Source organism: Sminthopsis crassicaudata, chromosome 2 (assembly GCF_048593235.1).
Source record: "Sminthopsis crassicaudata isolate SCR6 chromosome 2, ASM4859323v1, whole genome shotgun sequence".
Classification (NCBI taxonomy): domain Eukaryota; kingdom Metazoa; phylum Chordata; class Mammalia; order Dasyuromorphia; family Dasyuridae; genus Sminthopsis; species Sminthopsis crassicaudata.
Window position 1 is genome coordinate 635717030 of NC_133618.1, and position 18932 is coordinate 635735961.

Consider the following 18932-nt stretch of genomic DNA (forward strand, 5'->3'; position numbering starts at 1 on the left):
TCTGTTTGAATCCTTCCTGATATCCTCTGCAGGACACATGATAATGTTCTCTTTTGTTTTGTTTCATTTTGTTTTGAATTGCTTTTCTGTTTTTCTTTTTGCTTATTCTATTTCTTCAAATAAAATAAATTTTGGGGAAATAAAAAAAATAAAAAATAAATTCTGCATATTATTCTGTTCAGTGTCTAACAAAGTTCCTGAAGATTTTATTGATTATTTATCATTGTAAAGAAAAGTTTTCATAAGCCAATTTTAAGTATAGGCTATATATGAAGATGACATTCATTCACACATCAATTCTGCACTACTTAACATTTAACTATTTAAGTTGTGGGCATGATACAAACAAATGACATTAAAAAGCAAATTTGTTCCTGTTTAAGACAACTACATTGTCCCTTTTTGGAAAATGAATTCTTACTTTGGGTTCTATACAGATGAAAAAGACCTACAAAGAAAATAAATTGTGTGCCATGACACCAAGAAAATTCATTACTCCTTACAAAAAAGACGCATCTCAGAGAAATTAAATTTCTTACTAAAATTTCTGAGCAATGAAGAAGCTTAGAGACTTTGAGCTTATAGTATTGGAGGGGTCAGCAGCTACACAGATACTCCAAGAAGTCTGTAAAAAGGAGATTTCAAGCTTTCCGCCATCTTATTTCCACAAATGGTAGTGCATTGTGCAATTATACTTTGACAGCAACACTTCCCAATTACATTTTCTCAGAGAAACATATTAGCAGACACAGGTCAATTGTTTCCTGATCAGGTACCACTGAATTTTTAAAAATACATATTAAAAATGTTTCCCTAAACCATAAGCTTTGGTAGAATGTAAGGCTAGGAAGTAGCAATGCATTTCATATTGCAAAGATTTAAATGTCAAGACTGTGTGCTCTTTCTAAATGTAATGTGGCTATGCTGAAATTAAGTTTTCTTCAAATCTTTAATAAGTGTGACTTCAGATGTCACTTATATATTGTTTCTATCATATTTTCAAGTTATATCATTAAAATTTACAAGTTGCACAGAGCAACTTCTTGGAAGTTGGTGGGGCAAAGATTTTAAACAACTACACACACACACACACAAACACACACACACACATACACACAAATAGGTGTCCATCCTGACCTGACTGAACATATGCTGGCTATAACCTGAAGATTCACAAGATATTGTCTATGGCTATTTGGATATCAGTGGAAAATGAAATCATGTGAGACGTGAAATCAGCTTGTTTACTGAAGCTATTACTTTGTATCTCTGGGTCTAAGTTTTCTTCTCTGTTCAAATGGAGAATTGGACCAAATGATTGCTAGTTACTTTCAGTCCTGAATCCTTAATACTCAAAGTCCTAATCACCAGTATCAAACAAGTCAAGCAGTGAAAAGGGAGGATCAAAGGTACTATATATTTCTGAAGTTACAGACTCTGACTAGGACATTTAACAGACTGAACACAATATTTAGCCTTCCATAGGAATATTGTATGATAATAAGTGAAGGATACTGACAAAGGCAACCAAATGAATAGAATTTGTATAAGACAATTGTTTAGAAAAATAAATCAAAACATGCTCAGTTTGAAGGTAAAACCAGTGTAGTTGTTAGTCTCAGAGGTCATTAAAAATGTGTCATTGTGCTCTACCTGATTCTTTCTCTGGTGAAGGGGATGGTTTCATTGTCTTTCTTCCAGTAGAACACAGGAGGCGGCATGCCCACCACCCGGCACTCTAATCGAACAGGATGGCCTTCAGGTACGCCACTGTTTTGTAGCTTCTCTAGGAACACAGGTGCTTTCTTCACTTCTTTGGCTAGACAAGAAAAATAGTTATTTTCTGATCAATGGGCACCCTTAATGTCTTTGTCTTAAGTCCACAGGTAGATGTATATTCCTCTGTACTTACACCCCCAGGCCTCTATATATCAACAATAAGGAATTCTTGCCTTTGATACACATTAAAACAGTTAAAAAAAAATAAGACTAGAAGGAATTCTCACTCTTGCTTAACTAACTGTACCTTCCGTGAGGATAAAAAACAATGGAGTAACAGCAAGGAGTTATTACATATTTATTCAACAGTTATTTATTGATTTCTCTACCATCTTGAAGGAATTGTGTTGGGTTATGAGACTCTTAGTCCCTTCCCTCTTTGAGTTTCTTCATGATTTTTTTTATGACCCTATTTGGGATTTTCTTGGCAAAGATACTACAGTGATTTGCCATTTCCTTCTCCAGCTTATAAGAAAACTAAAGCAAACAGGGTGAAGCAAGTTGCCCCAGTGTCACACAACTAAGAGGTGTCTGAGGCCAGACTCAGAAAGATGAGTCTTCCTGACTCCAGGCCTGGTGCTCTATCTACTGCAAGATCACCTAACTGCCCATTTCTTATATCGCTCAACATTAGATTTTCAGAAACCTTATCTACTAAAAGCAAAGCTGTCATTTTTCATTTAAACTTATTTTCTGAGGAAGTTTCTTATTTTCTAAAGCACAAAACTGTTTTCTGAATGAATACTCTTGGTAAGGTAGACCAGTTCCCTGGTTAGGCAGCTGAGTTTTTAGTCAAGCAGCTCAAAGGCACACATAGGGAGGGTATTTCTTGTCAAAGCAACCTTTAAGCATCTGGGCTCCTTTTTTTCCAACTGCTACTTTCTAGGAGGAAGAAAAAGAAGTAGCAATGAACTTGAGCCCCCAATTTTTTTTCTCCCAAACTCTTCTATTCCTTAGAGCAGGGGTTCTCACAATGTGTTCTATGGACCTCTGGAGAGTTTTCCAGACCTTTTCAGGGGATCTGTGAAGTTCAAACTGTTTTCATGATGATACTAAGATATTATCTGTAGATATGATAATTTAGCAATATTCTATTAAGCCAGACTTTAAAGAGTTTTGTAAAATTATATAAAAGAAGGCTAGTTCTGTTAAATTTTTTATTTTGGAAAATACTGTTTCTTTTAACAAAGAGATATCTGTTTGAACATATAATGGTTTTGTAATTATTTTTGAATCAATGATTTTTAAATGTGCTCATTTTATTTTCTAACACAGTAAACATTGATAGGATCCACATAAACAAAAATTCTTTGTATCTTCGTAGTTTTGTAAACATAAAGAGTTCTTGAGAATTTGGGTCTCAGGAGGTTAAAAACTGCTATTCAAGAAAATGTGGACCTGGCAGTAAGGAAGTATGAGTGCTCATGTGGCTGCACTATTAACTGAATGATGATTCCTTTGCTGCACTCATAACTTACCGGACTGGTTCATCTGAAGCAGGGTAAATGATAATTCAAAAAGTGGCACAAGGTTTCATTTTAACCACTGAACATCTATTTGTTTGATACTATTCTATGCAAAGGACTAGGCAATGGTCTTTTAGTTCACTTTCAGAGACACGAGAGTAGAATGGGGAATAAAGCCTTCACCACTAGGTTTCTGTAGAGTTAAGGAGTGGCTAAATTTGAGTCTCATAGGGCAGAGGTCAATGGGATTGGATTATAGCCTCACATCTAAAGCATTAGCCCTAGTAAATACCCTGGAAATGAGATGAATCATCTGAATCTTACCTACTACCTACTTACCTACTACCGTGAGCTCTAGACTGAATGAATTCTGTCCTGTTTTGTTGGTAGCAACACATGTGTAGGTCCCAGCATCTTTCTGAGTAAGAGGGTCAATAAGTAGAGAGTGGACTCCGGTCTCTCTAATCAGCATCTTGTGGGTGCTGTCTGGAAGTACTGGTTGGCCGTTGAGCAACCACATCAGTTCTGGGGGTGGTAAGCCACTCACCTAATAAACAACAAGACAGCTGAAGCTAATGACAGATTGATGACAAGCTAAATGATCAGGTGACTCAATCTCTTTATCTTCACTGCATACAGAACATTGAGAACAAACCTTTGAGCTACAGGGTAGAAAGTCAATACTCAAGGTTCTTGTTATAACAAGAAGTGAGAGCCAGTTGTCATTAACTGCATTCTCCTCTCTAAACTGCAGATGTGACTAAATGCATCATTTAAAAATTCATCATGTATTATACAGATGTCATTTCATGAACTTGGATTACTAATAATTACAAGTATAATTAGTAGATGTTCATCCTCCTCCTCCTCATCATCATCATTACAGTTAGCATTTATTTACACTGTGCTTTACAAATATCTCATTTGAACTTCATACCAACCTTAGGACGAAGGTGATATTATTATTCTCATTGCTAATAAATGCCTAAAGCTGGACTCACATCATCCTGACTCCCAGTTCCATGCTCTGTCCACTGCCCTAGCTAGTTCTAATTCAATTAGCTGAATTCACGAATTCATTATTCATAAAGCCATGGAATTTCTGAGAGGAAAGGGACATTAAAGATCATTTACTCCAATATCCCCATTTTACAAAAAAGGAAAAAAAGGAAAAGTGAAGTGCTGGAATTACAACCCATGTCTCCAGAATCCCAAATTCTCTCTCTTTTTTTTTTAAAAAAAATATACCTTAATTTAAAATGTTTGGAAATTTAATAAGCATTTTTTCTTCCTCTTAATTCCTCCATTTAAGAAGAAAAGAGAAAGAAATCCTTATAACAAATATCCCTAGTCAAGCAAAACAAATGCCTCAGATTTGTACATCTTAATCTGCAACCTCTCAGGAGATGAGTGGCATGTTTCCCCATTAGTCCCCCAACATTATGGCCAGTTATTGTATAGATCAGAGTTATGAAGTCTTTCAAAGTTATTTGTCATTACCATTCAGTTTGGTCAACATCAGATCAGATTAGTTTCTCTGAAATCACTGCTTTCCTAATTTCTTAGGGTTACATTTGTGTACTATAATTGGGCTGCTCCCTAAAGGGTAGGTGGGTCAGTTTCCAGTTTGGGGCTACTATGAAAGGTATTTTTCTCATTTATTCTCACTATATTTCTCACATAGTCTCACTATTTTTGGATGTGTGTCCTTTTCTGTTTCTTTGATCTCTCAGAAGATCTTGACACTGCAGCTTTGTTATGTCATGTTGCTTCCCACTCTGTCTTTGAAAAGAGAGAAGCACTTGGGGGGTCAGGTGAAGTTTCATGTGGAAGAAGGGGTCTGAGTTGTACTGTAAAGGAAGTGTGAGAACAATATAGGGTAGAAGTAAGGAGGGAATGAGTGAAGAGTTGTGAATTAGGAGAAGAGACAAGTCCAGCATGGCTGAGTGACTAGGAGGGAGCAGATGGGGTCAGGCTGTGCAGGGGTCTAAAATGTAAGCAGTGGAAAGAATGCTTCATTCTGGAGGTAATAGGAAACTGATGGATTTGATTGAATCCCATGGTTTTTTTTTTTTTTTTTTTTTTTTTAAAGGCTGGGGTTAAGTGACTTGCCCAGGGTCACACAGCTAGGAAGTGTTAAGTGTCTGAGACCACATTTGAACTCGGGTCCTCCTGAATTCAAGGCTGGTGCTCTGTCCACTGCGCCCCCTAGCTGCCCCCTGATTGAATCCCATGGTTTGATTTGGGCTTAAGGAAATTGATTGCCAGCAATGTATAGTGCATAAAATGCCAGTACATTTCATGTTAATACTGACAGTACATGTCAGTACACTTCAGTAAGTGATAAAATACTTGAAGCAGGGAGAGCAATTAGGCGTCTCTTGAAATAATCTAAATGAGAACTGATGAATGCCTGAACTAAGATGGTAGCTATGGTAGTGGAGAGAAGGAGCAAGGTACAGAGACGTTGTGAAGGTAGGAATGGCAAGATTTGGGACAAGTAATTGGAGATTTGTTAGGAGGAAAAGGAAGGAATGTGGATAATGACTAGATTACAAATCTGAAAAACTGGAAGGATGGTGGTGCCTTTGACAGAATAAGGACATTTTGAAGAGTTCAGGGTTTTAAAGGAAAGATAACAAGATCAGGGTTAGACATCTTGAATTTAAGATGTCTCCAGGATATCTAGTAAGCAATATGCAATAGGCAATCAGTAATGAAAGATCAAAGCTCAAGGGAGCGACAAGCTAAATAAGAAAGCTGGGAATCATGCTTACAGATTCCCAATAATAGACTGAAAATGTTGCAAATTAAACCTATGGGAATTGATGAGCTAGCTTGTCAAGAGAAAGCATACCAAGGGAGAAGTGAAGAGAAATCACAACAGAACTTTGAGAAACACTCACAGCTAGGGAATGTGATATGGCTGATAGTCCGGCAAAGAGGACTAAGAGGTCAGTTGTTCAATTCTATCAATTCTATCAAAAGAGTGGTCAAGGACACTCTTCATTCATGGTATAAAAAAGGTCTGAGAGGCATTTACTAATTTTGATGTCTTAAACTCATTTTCACATAACTTGACAATGTTGAAGTAGTATTTCTAAAGTAGATGGACAAGAAAGTGTTATGGGTTTAGCAGAATATTTTCATATGACTGAGTGGAATATTATTATTTGGAATATAGAATATTATTGTTCTATAACAAAGGATCAGCAGGATGATTTAAGAAAAGCTGCAGAGGCTTATATGAACTGATGCTAAAGTGAAATAAGTAGAACCAAGAGAACATTGTTCAAGGGAACAAGAAGATTATGTGATGATCAATTCTGATGGTCGTGGCTCTTTTCAACAATGCGGTGATTCAGGCCAGTTCCAATGGTCTTGTGATAAAGAGAGCCATATGCATCTAGAAGAAGGACTATGGGGACTGAGTGTGCATCACAATACAGTATTTTCACCTTTTTTGTTTGCTTGATTTTTCTTTTCTTTCTTATTTTTTCATTTTTGAACTGATTTTTCTTGTTGCAGCATGATATTTGTGGAAATATGTATAAAAGAATTGTACATGTTTAAGCTACATTGGATTGCTTACTATCTAGGGGAGTAAGTGGAGGGAGAAAATCTGGAACACAGGTTTTACAAGGGCAAATGCCAAAAGCTATCTTTGCATGTATTTTGAAAAAAAGAATTATAATTTCCATGTAGGCAGGAACTGTCCTTTTTTTTTAACCTGTATTTCCATTCCCAGCACTTAGTACAGTCTCTGGTACATAGTAAGTATTTAATAAAAGCTTGTTGACTGAAAAAAATAAGAATGTTTTCATATGGTATGAGTTTTTAAAAAACAAATTTCTTAGAAGTAGTTGAAGGAGGATAGACATGTTACCTCTCCCTTTCCTGGTTAGATCAAAGGACAAGAGTATGCAGCCTACCTTACAGTCCAGTCTACAGAGCCGTCCCTCATGAGCAACCATGTCACCAGGAGCCTGAAGGAAATGAGGCCTGAAAAATCGTTCCTGTAAAGGTTCCTTATCCCCTTCTTGCATCCGGGCTCTCCCCCTGCAATGCAACACAACTTCAGTTATGTATACAAAGTATTTTATAAATCTTAAAATGATACACAGGGGCAGTTAGGTGGCACAGTGGATAGAGCACCAGCCTGAAGTTAGGAGGACCCGAGTTCAAATGTGGCCTCAGACACTTAACACTTCCTGGCTATGTGACCCTGGGCAAGTTACTTAACCCCAACTGCCTCAGCAAAAAAGGGGGGAAAAAAAGAGAAAAAAATGATACATAAACTCCAGTTTTGTTATCATTGTTACTATCTTATTTTCTTGTCTTTTTGATGGAGTTCAGATAAAAAACAGATGGAACATATCACTATCCTGCTCCTATTCTTTTACATTTAATGTTGTGTGGAATACTGAATAAATTGATAAAATGACTACTTTTCCATACTAAACTAGGTGTGGGAGTGGAAGCTTATTCTCTGTGGGCTTGCTGTGACTATCTTGAGGACAGCGCCAATGAAAGAAGGATAATAGGCATGAGAGGCACTTTTGGATCCTACATGGTTTTGATTTCTGCCAGTGGATCTTCTTATTTTAAAAGTTTTTCATTTCATGAAGTTTGATTATCATAGAAACACCTTTATTCTTAAATTTTTATAGATCAGTACTATATACAGATGATTGCAGGTCAAGTTTTGTCCATGATAATACTCCAGTTCCAAGACAACGTATTTGTTGAATTCTTAAGGATATTTTAATATCTGTATTTGTAGAATAAAGACTATTATATGAGTTTATGAAAGATAATGAGCTTCTAATATATATTTTTCTAGCCACCATGTCATGTCTTGCTAAATATTCAGCAAATGCAACATTTTTCCAACCTGCACAGTTTCTACCTTTTTCTTCCATAAGTGGCATTTATCAATAGGTTCAATCCCCTTAGGGATAACATATTTGTAATTTTTAGTTCTGATGATCTATCCCAAATTGCCATCATAAATTCTGGAGTTTTTATGTTTGAATATCGACATGAACAAGACATTTGTTTGATGTTTCTTAGCTGACATCTTGGCTGAATTCCTATAATTTAACCATGGTGGTCTTTTTGATTACACTCTTGGATCTCAGCTATTTCATTGGCTCCAAGTGGAAGTTAACTTTTGACAAATCCAGTGGTATGAATTGTCAGTCTTTACTATTGCTTGGTTAAGTGAAGCATATTCCAAAAACATTTCAGTAAGTTTTTAACTCAATTATTATGTAGCCTGAAAACTTTTATTAATCTCTTTCCTTTTCAGCTGTCATCATCATCTTATTATTATTATTTTAAATGTTCAGGTATCAAAAATAACTTTTGATCCCATTCTAATATATTTTTACTTAGCTTACAGCTCACTCCTCTTTGCAGATGACACTGTGATCAAGTCCCTTACAGGGGCCCTGCAATGAAACATTCAGGCACTCAAGGGATTGGCTTAGAGATCCGAACAGAAAAAGCCAGCTGGATGAAGAATACATATTGTCAGCCTACAATACACAGGTTTTCCAAAGGAAAGTAGAAAGATACATATTAGGTATAAGCATATTGCAGTACATGCCACTAGTGGCAGATGGTGAGAGAATGTGGCAAGGATGAGACCATAATTCATCGAAGAACAGATAAATGTTAATATGTGGCCCTGATGATGGATGCTGTGTGTGTGTGTGTATATACATAATATTGCAGGATCAGCCAAGGGAAGACTGAAAACTCCTCCCCAGAAGGTTAGCCACCAAGGGACCAAGCAATGCTCTGTGGTCCAAGTTAGTGGAAGAAGTGCTCCCACTGATGAAATATGGGTCCTTCAAGTATGCAGGCACCTTAAGAGGTTTGCTATGGGGCTCAGAGGGAATATTTTACTGCGCTGGATTATAAATAAGTAAGAGAAAACCTGATATGGGGTTAGGATCACAGACAAAGTGCTAAGTGTGTCTCCAATGATGCAACAGGATGATCTTAAGAGATCTGTCACCAGATAAACTAGCCTCTGGCTCCTTTTCTCTGAAGTCATTCTGGATTAAATGCCATCACTCTCTTAGCTCTGGCTTTCAACAGTTGTACTTGTTCAAAATAAATAAATCTCCAAATGAGAGCCAAAGGAGAAGCCCTGTTTACTACCTGGGACAAGGCAGTGTACTTTCCAGGCTTGGTGAGTAATTAAATTAGTTATGCCTATAAATTATGACAAGTCTTTTAAAAAATAAAATGGTTCACAAAGTTAAAATGGAGAGAACAAACCAATAGTAACAGCTGTACTTTTTAAAAAAAGGTATAATTGCAAGGGTGGTAAAACACAATATGTAAAATATCTGAAATGTGGGTCACTATTTTTATTTCTCTGATAAGTCATATTAGTTCACTCTGTATCAGCAACTGTGAAATGTTCTGCTATAACTCTGTGGCACCAACAGACTCTGGAGGAAGCCAGGTCTTAGACTTTTGACTTAATTCATCTTCAAAAAAAGGGATGAACTTGTTGCTCTTCTCAAACCCTAATAATGCACGTGCTATTTAACCTAACATAGTGGCTCTGAATATTAAGTCTGGGATCCTAAAAATCAACCATTAAAATGTTTTGTTGTCTCTTGCTTTGTATCTAAAGGGCATCTTTTCTTCCTTTTTTTTAAGAATTATTATTTTTTTACATGAAAACTTTGTCATACATGAAACATTCATTTTTTTTTACATATTTCCATATGTATTATGTTGAGACAGAAAAATCAGAACAAAAGGGAAAAAACCACAAGACAAAAAAATTGAAAATAGCATATGTTGATCTACATTCAGTCTCCATAGTTCTCTCTTTGGATGCAGATGGCATTTTCCTTTCAAAGTTTATTGGGATTGCCTTGGATCATTAAACCACTGAGAAGAACCAAATCTATCATAGCTGATCATCATACAATCCTGCTGTTGCTGTGTACAATGTTTTCCTAGTTCTGCTTGCTTCAGTCAGCATCATGTAAATGAAATGGCATATTTTGTAAACTATGAATGTGTTACTTAGTGTTATAAAAGTTTTGAAGCATCCCTTAAAAATGAGTTATAATTTTTTTAGAGTAGTATCTGTGAGTTATAGCTTGATCATTTTGCTTACCTGTGAGAATGATTTGGTGTGAGCCGACCACGTAAAGGCAAACTCTGTACCATCAAGTGACCAGAACAGCTGATTCTCCCCTAAGAAAAAGAGAATGAATGAGCACACTAATGAAAATTAGGGCCATCTTGTACTTGATTGTCTCCTATGAGCTTTGGGGCCAGTTAGTTAGGATTTTGTGTTCTGTTTTGGAGAAATAAAAATGTTGAAATATGCTCATTAAGAGCTATTCCTCCTAACATGGTCTCTACTTTTATCCTTGGAAACAGATATAATTCAAAACTTAGCAAATGGCATTATCCTTTACCTCCATAATGGACATCAGATAAAGCATGGCCAGTTTCTTGCCCTTCCCTACCTGTGTCTATCTTGGCTCTCTCTTAAAAATAGATTTCATGTGTATAAAGAATTGCATATGTTTAACCTATATTGGATTACTTGCTATTTAGGGGAGGTAGATGGAAGAAAGAGAAGGAGAAGAATTTGGAACTTAAGTTTTTGCAAGGGTGAATACTGAAAACTACCTTCATATGTATTTTGCAAATAAAAAGCTATTATTTAAAATAAATAAAAGATTTTAAAATAAATAACTAACATAGATTTCAACCTGAAAAAAATACAAGGTCAAATCTGGAAACATGAAAAAATATATAAGATCTCTGATATAGTTGTCATGTAATCTGGTAGAATTTCAATTATTCTGGCCAAATAGTTTGCTTATTTACTTTTTGAAGAGTAAAACCAAGTATATGATTATGATTATTGTTTTATGAATTTTTTCTTTCAACTCATAAATAAACAACAATAAAAAGAAAGGAAAGTAACAGGATGCATTGGGAAAAGTGTAGAACTTGGAATTAAGAGGGACCTAAGTGTGAATCTTGCTTCTGATGCCCACTAGTTGTGTGACCATAGAAAAGTCACTTTATCTTCTTTGAACCTGTAAAATAGTGATAATTTATATATATATATATATATATATATATGTGTGTGTGTGTGTGTGTGTGTATCATTATATGTATGTTTACACATGAAAAATGTTTACATAAACATATAATGCTTTTTTATGTGCATTGTGTGTGTATGGTATTTACTTCATTGTATTATTGTTAAGGGTCAAATGAGAGAAACAAAATCATAACTTGCTCCTCACTCACTGGAGAAGATGGAATAGAATGGTAATGGCAAGCTAGTCTTGTAATGGGTGTAGGATCTCATGTCCTATTCACATGTAGTCACTGTGTTTTGCCTTCATTTTTCTAATTGGTTCTGGGACAGTTTTGACAGTTTCCCTCAAAATGAAATAAGCTACCTTTCCCTTTCTATATCAGAGAAATTCAAAGTACCCAACTTTGCTTTGGGGGATGAAGAACTGTTTGAAAGTCTCTACCTGTGGGTTGGCAGCCATGATTGTGTAGTTTCCATCGTCATCACCGGTGGTTGAATCAATATGCAGGGAACATGTCCCATCTCCATCTCTCTTCATCTTGCAATGTTCATTTTTTTTAGAAATTTGTTTTCCATCCTTGAACCAATAAACCTGAAGAGAGAAAGAGTAAAGAACACAGCCTTTGATGCCTACAAGAATAAATAAGGTAAGGCAGGTATAATCTCCACATAAATGGCTAATCTCTTAAAATAAGTGCACAGAACATGAATTTGATAAAAAAGTTGAACACTTAAAATATGTCAGTTTGTAATATAAATATAATATTGAAAACAGAATTTCCAATCCAAAGAGATTGTCAGTGTAGCAAAATGGACAGAGAGTTGGGGATGGAGTCAGATCTGAGTGCTCAACCTTTATTGGACCCTTACAAGTTATGGGACTTGGAGCAAATTATGTTATCTCTGTGCACACTAGGTGTTTATTATATAAAATGGGGATACCTCACACCTAATAAGGTTGTATGGTTCAAATGAGATTACATGTGTAAATGTTTTTCAAATGAAAATGGCCACATAAATGTGATTTGTTGTTAACATAATGATGCTGATGCCAAACGGAACTGGGCAAAATCAAACATTTAAACTGATGGGGGCTCTGAAAATATATATTGTCCAAGCTCAGCTGAACCTTCTCTGCTAGAAGGCAATCTTTTTTATTCCTTCCAAATTTATTTTCTATCCCATTCTTCACAGTGGGGATGTTCTCTTTTCTCCTCAAATTTCCCATGTTTCTCCTTCTTCCATTTTTTCACATGATGACCTCTTACTTTAAAAAGAAAATATATATCATTTCCTAAGCCATGATAACATTCCAAATTCCATCTTTAACTTTAGTCTCTGATCAGAAGATGACAGTCCTTCTCCCTGCAAAGGCCAACTTCTCTATGTGTGCCTTGGATCCCATCCTCTCTCTCCCTTAGCAGATTGCTCCCCCAATTATTTCTACCACTTCTTTAAACGTCATTCTATTCCTATGACAAACTTGTTCCCTTTTTCCTCTGTCTGGCTCAGTATTATCTGTTCTATCCTTAAAAGTCTTCTCTAGATCTTATTTGATCAGGGGATCCTCTACCTACCAACTAACCTTTCTCTTCCCTTTCTATAATCACTAGCTGTAGATGTCCCTTTCAGATTGGTCTCTTCTCTTCTTTCTATTCCCTCATTTGTGATTTCATTAACTTCCATGCATTCAATTATCGTTGCTAGGCAGATAATTCCTAGGTCTACATATACAGCCATAATCTGTCAATTGAACTATAGTTCCTCATCAGCAACTACCTTTGGGACATCTCATGTTGGATATTTATTGGTATCTCAAGTTCTACATATCCAAAGCACTTTACAAATAGTATCCCATTTGATACTCACATCAACCCCATTTACAGATGAGAAAACTAAATTTGAACTTAGTCTTTCTGACTCCAGGTATAATATTCTCCACTGTGCCACTTAGGAATCTTTAACATTTATCATTTAAATAAGCTCATTATCTTTTCCTCAAACCCTCCCTATTAACCCTCTTCCTAACTTCCCTGGTATTGCCTAAGAACACCATCACATCCCTAACTAACCAGGTTTGCACCTGGTGTTGTCCTCCACCCTGCACTTGTATTCTCTCCACCTTGCCGATCTCTTGTCAAGGCTTGTTATTTCTAGCACCACCTTGGTATAAGCCTCAGCCCTGCAATAGCACAGTTGTGTTCTGCTGAGCCTCCCTCCCTCAAGACTCTCTTCACTCCATCCATCCTCCAGGCAGCTGCTGGAAGTGATTATCCTAAAGCTTGGGTCTAATCCTTTCACTCTCTCCCTCAGGAGCTTCAGCTTCCTACTTACCTCCAAGGCACAAAATCCTCTGAATGGCATTTGAAGGAAGCTCCTCTGTCTCCAACCCTCTCTAACTGAGTTATACTGGCCTTCATGGTGCTCCTTGAAGAGAACGCCTCATGACTCAGCATCATTTAGCTGGCTTTACTCTAACCCTGGCATATTCTTTCCTCATCCTCACTTTATATCTTTCCTGGCTTCTATCAAGATACAATTCAAACCTCACCTTGTGCAGGGAGCCTTTCTGGACCCCCCTCAATTCTAATGCCTTCTCAGAGATGATTTCCCATTCATATCATCTATATGTTGCATGTACTTAGTTATTTTCATGTTATCTCCTAGATTAGAATGGGAACTACTTGAAGGACCCTGGTTTTGTCCTTCTTTGCATCCCGGTGTACAGCACAGTGTCTGGCAAGTAATCACTTAAAAACTGCTTGTTGGGTCCCACTGTCTTCAACTTCCTACCCTCCTCTTGAAATCTGACCTGATCATTCACCTGAGACTCTGTTTTCTAAAGTGATCAGTAATGTAATTGTCCAGTCTGAAGGCCTTTCTCAGTGGTGCCCTCTCTATGGCACATGACACTAGAGACCACCCTGTCTTCCTGGCTACTCTCTCCTCTAGAGGGGCATTTTTTTTCTTGGCTTTCCTTCTCCCCCTCTCCTTTGTTAAATTATCATCACCATCCATATCACACACTCTGACAACAGACATACCCCAAGTCTTTGTGCTGGGACCACTACTACAAATCTTTATGCTCTAAAAAGGTTCTCACTTGAGAATCTTATCAGTTTTTTTTTTCCCCTTGCAGGTGATTCTCAGATCTATTAAAATGCCCCAACCTCTTTCCATGCTCCAGACTCACATTATCAACTTCCTGTCTCACATGTCTCACAAATATCTCAATGCTACCTATCCAAACAGACAGAACCAATTTCTTTTCTTGCTTGAAACTACTCTTTTCCTGAACTTTCCTATATTTGGTATGGGTACCACCATTATTCCATTCCATATCTACCTCCTCCATCTATCTACAGACATCCAGTCAATGGTCAAAGCCGACCTTCTATCTGCCCCCATCTCCTGCCTCTTTACCCACTCAGACACCCCACTATGGCGGGGGAGAAAGACAACAGCCCTCACTGGGTTCTCAAATCCTCCCCACAGCTGCCAAAATGATTTTCTTAATGTGTAGTTCTGACCATACTAGAATCAGTCAACTCCAGTGACTATTAGCTTTAGAATCAAATAGAAAGTGTGCTTGGCATAAAGAACATGGCTTAATTCATCTTTAGAGCCTTATTATTTCTTCTCTCTTTTCTGGTCTCTGATCAAACTTACTTTCCTTTGATCCCTCAGATATCACCCTCAGTTCCTGCCCCATTCTCTACTTCTATGAATCCCTGTCTCCATTAGGTTTCAGCTCAAGTACCACCTTCACAAGGACGTCCCATGGTCCCCTGCTGCTAGTGCTATTGCCTTACCCAGCTACCTAGCCCCTTACCTTAGGAACAGGTATTCCAACAATTTTGCAGGTGAATGTCACTGGAGAGCCTTCTGTAACCCGGAAGTGCTTGAGTCTCTTGTCAAAGATGGGGGCAATGCATTTGCCTGTAGGGATCTCATCATGCTGGATTTCATCATCGGATTCATCCACAGGGGTGCGTTCCAAACGGAACTCTATTTCATTCATTAACCTCTGCTCAAAGCTTGAAATCTTGTACTCCTACAAAAATTAGCAAATTGGTTTCAATCTGAAGATTCTTCCCTGAACATGAAGGAAACTCTTTGTCAGCATGACATACATATATACATATGATTTTTATATATACACATATACATATATACACCCCCCCACACACACACACACACACAGGGATAGGATGGAATGTGGTGAAATAAAATTATCATTATTTTATACCAAAAAACCACCCAGTTTCAGAAGAATAATATATTCTTAATCCTTATGAAGTTCTTAAATACTTATCTCCAATTTTCTATCTTAAATATATGTCCCACAAAGTTCTGAAACTCAATATCTTCAAAACTAAACTCCCCTTCTTTCCATTCCCTTTACCATATCAGGTGATTACAACATCAGAAGAAAGAAGGGGGTCTTTTTGTGAGTATAAGTGAAAGATACAAGAAAGATTACAGAATTTCAAGTTGGAAGGAATCTCTGTGATTAACTAATCTAAACCAGAAATGAAAGGAATCTTTCTTCCAATATACCTGCCAAATAATCATCTAGCTTCTGCTTGAAGCCTTCCAGGGAGGAAGAATTCACTACTTTTTTAGGCAGCCTATTCTGTTCTTGGGCAGCTTTAATTGTTAGGAAAATTTCTCCCACTTTTAGTCCATTTAAAGTACTAATATATTGCAAAATAGATTTATTTGTATAATATATATGAGAAAATCCATATATAATCAAACATACATATTATATGAAACAACTATAATATATACATATTATATATATATGACTGAAAACTGATCCCCAATAAATAAGTGGTCAAAGTATATGAACAGCTCTCAAAAGAAGAATTGCAAACTTAATAACCACAAATAACAACTCTGAAGCTTCCTCTCATATCCTGCAAATTGGCAAAGATGACAAAAGATAGGAATAAGAAATGTTGGAAGGATATGTGGCATATTAGTGAATGGGCTATGGAGCTGTGAATCAGTACAACCGTTTTGGAAAGCAATGTGGAATTATATAAATGAATAAACTACACTTAACTTAACTCAGAGCCTTTAACCCAGATATTCTACTACTAGGCATATATTCCAAAGAGATCATTAGTAAAAAGAAAGTCCTCATATGTGCCAAGATATTTATTATAACACTTTATGTGTATGTGATAGGACAAGGAAAGGATTGGAAACAGAAAATAGATACTCAATGACTGGGAAGTAGTTGAGCAAACTGTGATACCTGAATCTAATAGAATATTTCTGTGCTATAAGAAGTAAAAACTAAGATTACTCTGAAATTTTATTTGACATTCATCAGATTGGCAAAGTTAACAAAAAAGGAAAATCACAAATGTTGTAGGGATTATGAGAAAACACTGATGCACAATTGATGGATCTGTGAACTGGTTCAGCTATTCTGGAAACCAATTTGTAAACTACAGACCACTACTGGGTCTATATTCCAAAGAAATTTTTTAAAAATATGAAAAGGACAAAGGAAGGAGGCCAGAGGGGGAGAAACTAGAAAATATTAAATTAAATTTTTAAAAAGATAAAGAAGAAAGGAATTAAGGAAGGAAGGAAATAAGATTATCTTCTAATGGAACCCTGCACCTGTTCACTAAAATGGGAGGCCAATAAGGAAGAAGAGGAACAGTTGTTCTTATTACCCAGTCTCATACATGGGATAAAGGTATCTAAGTATAATATTATCAAGGGGAAGCCTGAGTGTTACATGATGAACAAATAGTCAGATCTCCAAATTTGAAAAGCTCTTTTTTCAACTTTTAGTTACTTTAAATAATTCCACTTTAGATAGCCTCTTCTTTCTTTTGAGTTCAAAAGTCTACCACAACATATTATCTTAACTGTCTGAGACATTTTTTCATTGCATTAGTTTTTGACATTTACTATTATAAGATTTTAATTTCTATTTTTTCTCCCTCTCCTTTACCTTTCCCAAGATAGAAATCAGTCCATTGTCTATCTTTTTCCAAGAAGAGAGAGAGAGAGAGACAGAAAGAGAAAGTATGTATGTGAGTGTGTGTGTGTGTGTGTCTGTGTGTGTGTGTATGTGTGTGTGTGTGTTGGTAATATCTCATTTTATTATAGAACTGATACAATGATAAAGGTTGTTCATATTGCATGCTTTTTAATATTTCCCTAAACTAATATCATCAAATAGAATTTTAGTTGTCTGTAATGGATTTGGTGAGGTTTTGTTATTTACATGCATGGCTCAAAACACAATCTAAGGATATTGCTATAAATGACCTATTAGAATGAGTTAACATAGGGTTTTTAAAAATGATTATGATGTAAAAACAAAAAAAATCTTTAAAAATAATATATGTAAAGTGTCCTGAAAACCTTTAAGTTCAACAAAAATGCTAGCTATTATTATTATTACAAGCCTCTGTATAGATAAAAGATGGACACAAGGCATAACTCTTCAGACAGAAGCTAATTTTAAAAACTCTCTTACTAATTCTTAAACTCAGCTATAGATGAACTTTGTAGTAAAGAATTACAAAGTAATTTTGAGTTTTTCCTTCATTTTCATATATTTCCGCATCCAATTGCCTGAATAAGTGAAAGAAAAGACCCTACTTTGGTCTGAGTTAGGCAGGTGGGTAGATATGGATATAAAATAATTATAAGTAATGGGAGTGGAAAAATGATGTAAAATCAAATGAATGATTTGAGAGAAAGTTCTGGTTGTATTTTAGTAAAGGTTCTTGGTGTGTCTCTCTCAGAGCCCTAAATGACAAGGGATGTACAAAAGTCTAAATCTCTGAAGGCAGAGGTAGGGAGAGAGAATTAGAAAGATCAGCACTGTAGAGGAAGGGGAGAGAGAGAAAATATGTCATAAAAGTTGAAGAGATAGAACAATTTCAGGGAAATTGCCCCACAAACCTGGGTATAGAAAAACAGAGCTCTAGGTCTAGTTCTGACACAGACTATATGACTATGATTTAGTTTTTCTATTTATAAAAATAGGAGAAAAATACTCTATCCTTTTGTTTACTTTATAGGTAGGAATAAATAAACTGGGATTATATGTGAGAAGCATATTCAAGTATAGAAAATATAATTTTGCATTCTATTCAATAATCCTAATTCATTTTAAAAAGAGCCACATTTTTCAAAAACCATTTCAAATAATGCCTAATAAAAGACCCTTCCAGAAATACTGTCAGGGGAAGGATAATCAGACAGCTTGTTTCTGGTTATTTATTTATTTATTTCACAATCTGGCACCATTTGTTACATTCATGTCAGAAACCTACACATAAAATCTCAAAATAGTTTATCAGTCTATCTTCTAGAAAGAAAATAAAAGTGATAAATATTTGATATCTGAGAGTTATAAGAAATTAATTCAAATATACAAGAATAAGTTTCCCCAATACAAAAATGGTCAAAGGAGATGAACATTCAGTTCTCAAAAAAAAAAAAAAAAAAGGAAAATTGTCCACAGGTTCAGGGACAGGAACTGCTTTTATGATTTCATTAGAATCGGGAGTTGTTGACTAAAGAAACTCTACTAACACAAGCTGGCA

At 36.0% G+C, this 18932-nt stretch overlaps 1 protein-coding gene across 4 annotated transcripts in view; it reads right to left on the reverse strand.

Annotated features, from left to right (window-relative positions):
• Window positions 1-18932, reverse strand: part of MYPN (myopalladin) — a 109354-nt gene that overhangs the window by 12606 nt on the left and 77816 nt on the right. For all 4 annotated transcript variants that reach the window (XM_074296599.1, XM_074296602.1, XM_074296601.1 and 1 more), the window contains 6 exons: window positions 15176-15397; window positions 11786-11935; window positions 10396-10475; window positions 7178-7304; window positions 3585-3792; window positions 1654-1819 (listed from right to left, as the gene is read on the reverse strand). In XM_074296599.1, coding sequence (XP_074152700.1) covers window positions 1654-1819; window positions 3585-3792; window positions 7178-7304; window positions 10396-10475; window positions 11786-11935; window positions 15176-15397 — 953 coding nt within the window. The remainder of the gene's footprint in view (window positions 1-1653; window positions 1820-3584; window positions 3793-7177; window positions 7305-10395; window positions 10476-11785; window positions 11936-15175; window positions 15398-18932) is intronic.